The following is a 9,680-nucleotide window of genomic DNA, read 5'->3' as shown; positions in this document are numbered from 1 at the left end:
GACCCTCCAAAGCGCCCAGCTGCACAACGCGGCATCTTAATGACAAGCAGGAGCGAAGGTGCGCCCGCGAGAGGCCGTTAGGACCGGGACCGGGTCTCGATCGGCGGGTGAAGCGGGGGCCGCCCTCGGCGCCTCGACCCGCGGGCGCTGGCTGGCTGCGCGGGCACGAGCCCCGCTTGCGCTGCCGGAGGCGCCGCGCGGCCCCCTGCCCCTGCGTCCTGCCTCGATGTCACTGCTGGCCGCGGCTCGCGGCCGGGCTCGTTTCCAGTCGGAGAGCTAAAGGACAGCGCAACCGCGGTGCTCTCCAGGGAAAGCCTGGGGCTCTCTCAAAGCTTCAGAGCCCCATTCGGAGCAGCGGCAGGAGCTCTGCAGCTGCCCTTTGCCTCCAAAGCGCAGAACATGCAACTTGAAGCATCATTTGCCCTGCTAGAGCCGGTCATTACAGCACCATCCCCACTGCCGTCCTCCAGCAAGGACCGCTCCGCGACGGGGGCGGCTCCGCTTCGGCAGTCCGCGGCAGGGAAACGGCTGGCGGAGCCAGGGAGAGCGGCCGGACGGCCCCGGTGCCACCAGCCGTCCCGCGAGCCCCCTGCTCTGGCTGCCCTGGTCCCCCTCCGAGCTCCGGCAGCCGCGGCCCTGCGTTGGGGGCTCAGCGAGGGGCTCAGCGTCGCTGCCGGGCAGCGCAGCTCTGCGAAACAGCCCTCACTGGCGAAGGCGGGTTTGCTTGAAGCAGAGCATTTTGCAGAAGTGCCCTCAGATGTGGGAGACCTGCGAAAACTCAAGAGGTTCTTGGAAGCTGCCTCTCACCCTTGAAAAAGCAGCCGGGATTACATGGATTGCATGCCACGCTGGGAACTCCCTCACTTCTCCACCCTAGGTTACAGCCTAAGGAGCAGAGGTGGAAGAAGTCCTCACACACACACAAACACGCAATCGCACCTACTTGCCCCGTGCTAGAAGCGCTGGGACCTGCTGCCTCCCAGCACCGTGCAGGCACAGCCGGATCCGTGCAGGAACGTCTCCGCTCAGCGAGAGCGAGCACGGGGCTCTGTGTGCTGCAAACGCTGCCGACAGAGGTGGCAATCCGACCCAAGCCGGGGATCAGGATCAATAGGTCACAGCCTGCACTGACTTGCCCCCAGAATGAAAATCAGCAGAGGATTTGGGGCTGGCGAGGTAGCGACAATCATGTATTCAGCTGTTTAATCCCAGATGGGCACAAAATCCCTGGATAAAAAGGCCAGAGCTGTTCCTAATTGCTCAGTGCTGTGCACATGGGGCTGGGTGAGCAAAACCTCTTAGGCTGCGGCAGGTCGGAGGGAGACAGCTCTCTCCCTTCCCCACTGCCCATCTGTGCCCTGAGGACCGGCCCGAAGCTGGGAAGGGCCTGGGGTTGGGGGAGCCACCTCCCGGCAGATTCGCAATAGCATTTGGAAGAGCTGCTTCCCAGGGCAGCATCTTCTGGGGCTGGAAGGCCAAAGCAAGGCTCCCTCGGGCCCTTGGGCAGGGAGAGGGTGGGAGCCGCTGTGCACAGGGTGTCGGTGGCTGCGGGAGCCGGGCTGCTGGCTGGGGCAGAAGGGACCCGCGCCAGCCCTGCTGGGGCCACCGGGCAGCCCAGGGCCCCCTCCCGAGCTCATCAGCTCCTCAGTCCACTCGGGTCCCTTCCAAGATCAGGAGGAAGGTGGAGGCGCTGGGGCAAAAGCGGACGGTGCGGAGAGCCTGGCAGAGGAGCCGGACAAGCCCTCCGGCCCCCGCTCCCCTCGCAGCCCCCTTCCTGGCCGCCCCGGCTCCCGGCCCCCTTGGCACAAGACCCGGGAGCAGGGGCCCCTCTCCCCCGGCAGGCTCCGACAGGGCGCGGGAGCCCCCAGCAGGGGAGAGCGCCCCGAACGCTCCCCCAGCCTGTGGCAGCTTGCGGCCCAGGGACTGCCCAGGCCAGGGCTGATTCCCAGGGATTTGGTGACTCTCGGAGGACTTCTCTTTGGGCAATCTGCCCTGCTTTTTCAGTGGTGATTTTTTACATCTTTTCCATTCGAACGCTCTTCTTCCACGGAGTGATTTTTAACCCTGTGCTCTTTTCTTTTCTTTTTTTTTTTTTGGGGGGGGGGGCAGTACAGCTTAGATACATTTCTAACCCGATCGGAAGAGTTGAGAAAAAAGGAAATATTTGGCTCTGACAACGCCGCCCGCGAAGGCAGCGAGCACCGAGGACGGCAGCGCTGGGCTGGGGGTGCAGCCCGGCAGCAGGCAGCGCCGGGGGGGCGGCGGGCACCTGCCGGGGGCCGCGCAGGCCCCACCCCGGGGCCGGGCCAGCCCCAGCCGCAGCCCCGGCCCTGCGCAGCGCCGCGGCAGCGCCCGCCGCCCGGCAGCGGCAGCGGCAGCGGCAGGAGCAGGCGGCGGCCGCCAGCCCCGTCCCCGCCTCCCCCGGCCCGGCCCGGCCCGGCCCGGCCCCGGCGGCGCAGAGGCTCCCGGCGGCAGCGGGGGAAGGAGGCGCCGCCGCGATGCACTCGCTCTTCAGGAAGCGCAACAAAGGGAAGTACAGCCCCTCGGTGCAGAAGAAGAGGTGAGTGAGGGGCCGCCGCCCCCCGCAGCCGTCGGGGCAGCGCGGCCGCCGGCGCCGGGCAGCCGTCGGGGCCGCGCAGCCGTCGGGGCCGCGCAGCCCCTCGGAGCGCAGCCGCCGGGGGTGCGCAGCTGCCGCGGGAGCGCAGCCGTCGCGGTGCGCAGCCCCTCGGAGCGCAGCGCAGCCTCCAGCCCCGGAGGCAGCGGCCGCCGCGCACCCCCCTCCCGGCGCGCCGTGGCCGCGGCTCCCGCGGCGGATGAAGCCGAGACCCTTTTTCTAGGCTGCGCTTGACGGGGTCCCCGACAGCGGCGGGGCGGCGGAGCAGCCGCCTTTCCCTGCGAGCGGAGGCTAGGCTGGATCTTCAAGTCTTTGCAGCTTCAGCGTTCGTGAACTTGAGCTTTGGTTTTGTCAGAGCCAAATATTCAGTATTCCCTCTTCTTTCTCCGCTCCTTCTGTTCGGGGGGGAGATGGATTTTAAGTTGTGCCAGTCCAAGAAGGAGCACGGGGTTAAACATACCCCCCGAAAGAATGCTGTTAAAATGGAAAAGATGTAGAAATCCCCAGCAGAAAAGGCATGGCCCCTCTCCAGGCTGAATGATTCATTGTAGGAGAGAAGGAAACTGGAGGGCGGCCAGACCCCAACCCCCGGGTGAATGTCAGGGACAGAGGGGGCATTTTTGCAACAGAAGTTCAATGTTCAGATCGATTCAGGAGAAAGTCCAGCATGGCTGGAAAGGCCTGGAGAGGCTCTGGAGCATACAGCCCGGGAGCCACTAGTGACTAATGCTGGGAGGGGAAGGAGCCCTCCTGCCTCCGTCTCTCCAGGTGTGGATGTGAGCCGATGGCTTGCTTGTACCGCTGCGCGAACGCCTCTCTGTCCGTTCGGGGTTTCCTCTTTCCCTGTTGCGTTTCTGGCAGCGCTGCCCATCTGCCGCTGGGATGGGGGTGACAGGGAGGCACCTGCCCCGGCCTGCGGGCCGGGTGCTGCTGCGCTGCACTTCCCAAAAATCATGCTTTGGGAAAGGAAACTCAAGACCAGTGTAGGGGCTGAGGCTGCATTCAGGGACCCAGAAAGGACCCTGGGCAGCCCAGAGGGTGCTGACTCCTTCCAAGGAGGGAGCCCGGACCGGGCGAGGTGCGCAGGTCTGCCTTCAGCAGCTCCCGGAGCTGCCTTTCACCCCACCTGGGAATTAACCCCCTCAATTCTGGGCTTTTTGGGCTCGACTATCCTGTAGTCGCAGCGCTGGCGGCGGGACATCAGGGAGCCGTATGTCCTGGCTCGGCGGAGGGCAGCGGGGGTCTGGGGAAGGCCCCGTGCTGCTTCCTCCCTGCAGGCAAAGCTAGGGCTGCCTGCGGGTCCGGTGCTGTCGCACTTGGGACGGGGGGGCCCTGAAAGAGGGAGACCCTGAGCGTGGGGGGACTCAGGTCTTGGGACCCGCTGAGCTCCCTCTCTCGGGGCTGAGGGCAAGAGAGCCGAGGGCTCCGACAGCGGGGATGGGATCCCCAGGCAGCCCGACCGGCTCGGCAGGGCCGTCGAAACAGCCCCTCGCCCCCCCTCCGCCAACCCCGCAGCACGCGCTGGTGCCGGCTGCCGCCCCGGCGAGGGCTGGCGAGGGGAGAGGAGTTTGCACCATCCGAGGCGCGAGCACGATCCTCCCCAAAGGCCCCGTTCCCAGCAGTGAGGGCTGAGGGAGCGATGCCAGCCTCGAACGAAGATGTGAAAAGCAGGTTACGTTTCTAGTCTTCAGGGGTGTCAGAGGAGGGCTTGAAGACAAGAAATGCCACACCTGGGGTGGCACCTCGGGACTCTGAGCAGCACCGGGCCCCGGGAGGCAGCAGAGACAGGCCTCCTCTGAGCGTGGGTGTCTGGGGCTCAGGAAGATGGGCTTCCCTCCCCTGCCCTGCCCTGCCAGCCAGCCCAGGATGCTCTGGGCACTGCTTCCGACAGATGTCGACGCACCTCTGCAGGCTGTAGACCTGTAGGCCGGGATGAAACCGCGTTCTTCATGTCTGGATTGTGCAGGCTCAGGAAGCAACGCGTGATGTGGCCCGGGGCCACCTCTGTCCCTGCACCACGGAGAGCCGTGTCTGCACCTCCAAGTGTGTCCACACGCACCACGGGGAAGGCCGCGCTTATTATGCCCAATTTGTTAATTCCTGTGCCAGAGTTTACAAACATCTGCGAATCCAGGGAACACTCCCGCTCTGTGGAAATACCTCTGCAGTCCAGATGGGGAAGCCAGTGCCAGACCGGTTAAACAACTTGCTGGAGAAGCCAGGGGGAGATTGCGAATTGAGGAGCTGCTGCCGCCCGTCCCGTGCTCAAGGCGCTGCCGGAGTCGGAGCCAGCTCCCGCCCAGCTATGCTGCTAGAAAGACAGAGCAACCCTGCTGAAATCAACAGCCCCGTGCTGTAAACAGGAACAGAGGCTCGGACACAGCGTCCAGCCCAGCCTCAGCCTGCTCTTCAGAGAGGCTTTTTCCGCTGGGGAAAGGTAGGTTGTAGGGTTGCGTGTTAGCTCAGGGCTGAGTGCCAGGGTGCCCCTGGTGACTGAGCATTCAAAGCATAGTAGTGACAGAGCAAATAACTGAGCGCCGGTTTGGCAAGCGATCAATCACGCTGGAACATTTCCTGCAGGTAATAAGGAGCCAGGCCTGTGATCTCAGCTGATGCAGTTAGGGGTTGCCTAGGAAGTACCATCCTACGGCACTTAGTGCTTTGACAAGGAGCCGCTGTACGACTTGATCTCGGTGGCTCCTTCAGTCGGAGGCCGTGGGACAAATTCCTGTTGCAACGCGGGCATCTTGCTGTCTGTGCTCGGGCAGCTGCCGTGGTGATTAGCACCAGAGATCAGAGCAGGGCTGTCAAGATCTGAAGATGAATGTCTGCAGCTCAAACCAGGCTCTGTAATCTGCCCAGAAACAATGTTCTCTGTCTTGCTGGCTCAGAATGCAGACAGCCACCAGCCTCCAACCCAAAATTAGCCCTTAAGGCTCCAGTCCAAAGCGCCTTGAAACATATGGGCTTCAAGCAACCCCCTCCCTACCTCAGTTCCTATCTGCCCACTGCGTAGGCATCTTGTACACCAAGGCTCTACCCAGAGCCTGCTGAGAGCAGAGACCGAGGCCCTCGCCCAGCAGGGCACGAGGTCCCGTACGCAGGGGTGGGATGCTCTGCTCCAGCCCTGCAGCTCAGCTGACCTGTTTGGACAAGGCTGCTGCTGCGCCTGAGCTGGCTGGGAAGTGGCCTGCCCTCGCTGGGGGCCACGTACTGCAGGCCTTGGCAGCGGGCGGCTGCGGGAGCTCGCTCCCTCTCCGAACAAGGAAGGAGCTGGTTGTGGCGACCGCCTCTGCGTCTCGAAGCTTGTCTGCCCCACGTTCGCATTAGTGAGGAAGAAAGTCATTCTGCTTTGAAGTTCTAATGGGGCAACGACGTGGAAAGAACAGAAGCGGCATTAAATCCTGCAAAGTCGTGATGATTTAAACACGACTTGGTGTGCACAGGTCGAGTCAGGGCCTCTGGCCTGCTGTGGCTTGTCTATCCTCGGCAGTGCCAGTTTAGGCTTCGAGCTCATCAGCCGTGCACTGTGCTGCAGCTTAGCTGGAGGAAGACCACTGTGATGCTCTGTGCAGAGCACCCTGGATCGGTCTTCCCCTCCATCCACCTCCTAATACCACACAAGCGCCCCATCCTCCAGCAGTTACTTTACTGCCAGTTTTCAGGTGATGCTCCTCCACAGATGTTCTCCAGGGTTCTTCCTTCTTTTGATGCACAAATTAGCAAGACCAGGGACCACGTGTCTCCTTAGGAATATTCCTATCTCTTCTCCTTCCCTCCAAGGAGAGAGGCAGGCAAGGAAACCACCATGTGAAATCCTTGCGAAAGCTCCACTCCCGGCCACTTGGGCTAGATGTGTAGCGAGAGGCAGGACTTTGGGTGCAGAGGTGGTGAGTGCTTCAGCTCCTCAGGCTCAGCAGCCCATCCTGTCCAACCCTGGGCATGTCAGTGAGTATTTGGGCACCTCTGCACATTGTCTGGGGAGCAGGGACGATGATGGTGTTTCTTTTGTCTCATCAACTCAGGTGCTCTGTGCTCTTCTTGTTCACCATTTCCCAGCTGCACGAGGCCCTGGGATTCAGCTGGGAATGACAACCGTGTTATTAGCACATCATATTAAAAAAAGCATTATTGCAGGTAGACAACACTAGCAAAGTTCAGAAGAGCTGAGTGCTAAGCCACTCACTGCACAGAGAGCGGAGTACCCTGGAGTCCCTAGGAGGGAAGGCAAGACCTCGCAGACTCCTCAACAGATACGTAGTATGTGGCGGGTGACCAGCATCTAACTCCTTTCCTTCATCTTTACTAAACACGTGCTGCATTAAGAAAACATGAGGTTGTTTTTCTCCCTTTCTAAGTCCAGGCTTGAGAGTTAGAAAACAAGGATCAGATCTGAGCCGTGAGAAGTCACTGCCGAAGTGTTCATGGAAGTGCAGCCCACTCCCGGGCTCCCTCTCGGTACACGCTAACAGCATCAGAGCAACGCCCAGGTCCGGGAGGGCTCCCAGCCCTGTAGACCCTTAACGGTGTCTGGAGACCCAATGTCCTCTTGGACTGGCTCAGCCACTTCCCTATCTAAAAGGCAGTTTATGTACCTTGGGTACAAGCTGGGAACATTCTGCAGAGGCCCTGGCTGCAGGGCTGACACTGATTTCTAGAGGTGGTTTTGCAGGGATAGAGTCAGCAATAATGAATAGGCAACAAGTGAGTCAGGGGAGCTGCTCTGTATTTATAGTGGAGCAAGCCTCGCCATCACCTGGCCTATTTTTGCTTTAATTTCCATGCACACTACAATAATATATCACCATTAATACGAGGGAAGATAAATATAATTGAAACAAGCTGGACTGAGCATAGCAACCCAGCTGTCCAGCTACGCCCTAGCGTGTGTAGCTTGACAACACACTACTCAAAAGTTTTGAGCCAGATCTTAATCTCCACCAAACCTGAATTACACTAGCTGTAAGCTCAGCCCTTTCGTTCTCTGCTCTGCTGCAATGTCACTCCAGGGTTGTTATAAGCAACTCAGAGGAAGTAACAAGGGAATATTATGCACTGGCATCTGAGGTGCAGGAAGTTTTAAAGGCAGCTACACTCCTGTGTTGTGGCCTTCAGGAAGATTTGTACAGTTTAAGTCCATGCTGAAGTCTGGTCTCCAGCAGCAGTGCTCACATGGATACATTTTTTATGAAATCTGTACAAATGGCAACCTAATTCAAGAGTAGTCGTAAGCAGTCATGTGTCTGTGCTTCCTACAGCGGGATGCAGTGGGCAGTGTGGGGTTTTTTTTGAGTGAGGAGCACAGAGACCCTGTTCTGAAGCTGGTCACTTGTCTCTGGCTAAGAGCTTCTCCTTGGTGTGTCGTGGGCAAGTTCCCAACGGGCTTCAGCAGCAATCCCCGGAGCCATCGGGAATGCTGGGGTCACGGGCAACATCCGCCGAGCTGCAGGAAGGAGCAATACAGAGTCATTTCCATTAAACTGCTGTATCTTCTCAGCAAAATAATATCATCTGATGTAGAGACAAGCTGTCAGTGCGAGTGGGAGCTTTCACGGGGACTGTGTCCAGCTGGAGCAGTCAGAATTCCAGGAGTATCTATTTGAGCACCCTCACTTAGGCGTGTTAGTGGAATATCCTCCTTGATTGAAAAAGGAAACAATCAGAGGAGTCAAAGCCCCTGAAGGGATTTCCTACCACCTGCCAGCAAGTGCAAAACCAGGGTGTGAACATGCAAACATTCCAGAAATACTTACTCTGGGCTTCGGGCCTCTGTCACAACCGAGGAAGTTAGCTCCAAAAAGTGTTCTTATCAGCGAAGGCACGACCTAAGAGGAAGAGAGAAAAAAATACTAAGGATCACATCACTGCAAGGGGAGCAGCGCCCTGTGTTTGTGCATGGTCTTGTGCTCGGGAGCAGCGCAGTCCATCACCTGGAATTGTTTGCCCAGCAAACGTTGTGCCCTCTCAAAGCCGCTCGGGAATCAGTGCGCCAGTTTACAGACCCACAGGGAAAACAGTCAGATTGCATTTCATGTTACAAAATGGTCATGGCTTGCCATGTTAACTGGCAGCGAGATTTAAGATGTTGGCAAGGAGGCTGCTGTTGGGTAGGGGACTGGTTATGTGATGGTCTGGGCTGGAAGTTTAAGGTTAGAAATCAGTTCTCTTCAGTGCAGTCACCCTGGGAGAAAAGTCCAGTTTTTAGCAGCAAAGTTTTTATGTCACAAAAATTATCATCTCGTCTGTCTGTCATGAACCTCTCAGGGGGGGAAAAAAAAAAAAGGAACAAGGTGTAACATCACCCTGAAGACAATTGTACTTGGAGAAGTGGAAAGAAGTACCTGAAACACAACCGTGTTGTTGCGGTCCATGTCGACAAGAGCACGTCAATCTCCAGAGAAGGGGAAGGAAAAGCTGGAGGAAAGGGCAATTTCCTCTCTCTGTCTATGATCCAAGGCAGAATTGGTGAAATCTCTGGACCTCTTCCTGGAGGGCAAAGCAGGGCAGCATTCATTCAGGGGAAGATGGACAGTCTGAAAAATTTTAGGCAACTTTCAGTGAAGCTGGAATTATTCCAATCCTGCTGAATGAGAAAAAAACATCTCCTCTCTTTGAAGAGCAACACAATGACTCCAGAACTTCCTCCAAAACTTTCATCAACTGATGGTCCACCACAGAGCAGCTGCCTCCCCTCAATTCCCTCAGCTGGGAGAAACCAGAAGAAAACCCTCCCCTTCCTCATGTGAATAATCTTGAGTCCTTCACACTCCAATCAGGCAAACCTAAGGCTGCTCAAATCACCTATGAAACAGAAATCATGCTGTTTTCAAACACAGCTTCTCATGAATGATATATTTTTTCCTTCATGATCAGAAAAGTTCTTGAAAATTGTTAAGTTTTTCAAGAATGGCAAACCCATTTTTTCCAGGGACTTTTTCATTGTTAAACCAAAGACTTAGCTATTTCATCAGAAAGGTCTTGCATTTCCCTTTCCTCTGCAGGAGCCTTGCTACAGCCATGTCCTGGGTACCTTTGCTCCTGTAAGACAGAACAGAGCCGCTGTTCC

The 9,680-nt window shown here is 58.0% G+C and overlaps 1 protein-coding gene across 1 annotated transcript in view; it reads left to right on the top strand.

Moving 5' to 3' along the window:
* The first annotated feature begins 2,441 nt into the window (after positions 1–2,441).
* The window catches only part of PPL (periplakin), a 32,206-nt gene continuing 24,967 nt past the window's right edge, over positions 2,442–9,680 (top strand). Inside the window, exon 1 of the mRNA XM_067306396.1 lies at positions 2,442–2,560. Coding sequence (XP_067162497.1) covers positions 2,499–2,560 — 62 coding nt within the window. The 5' untranslated portion in view covers positions 2,442–2,498. The remainder of the gene's footprint in view (positions 2,561–9,680) is intronic.

The sequence above is a fragment of the Apteryx mantelli genome, chromosome 16, assembly GCF_036417845.1.
Source record: "Apteryx mantelli isolate bAptMan1 chromosome 16, bAptMan1.hap1, whole genome shotgun sequence".
Classification (NCBI taxonomy): domain Eukaryota; kingdom Metazoa; phylum Chordata; class Aves; order Apterygiformes; family Apterygidae; genus Apteryx; species Apteryx mantelli.
The sequence above is the reverse complement of the archived record's forward strand: the minus strand, read 5'-3'. Positions and strand labels throughout refer to the sequence as shown.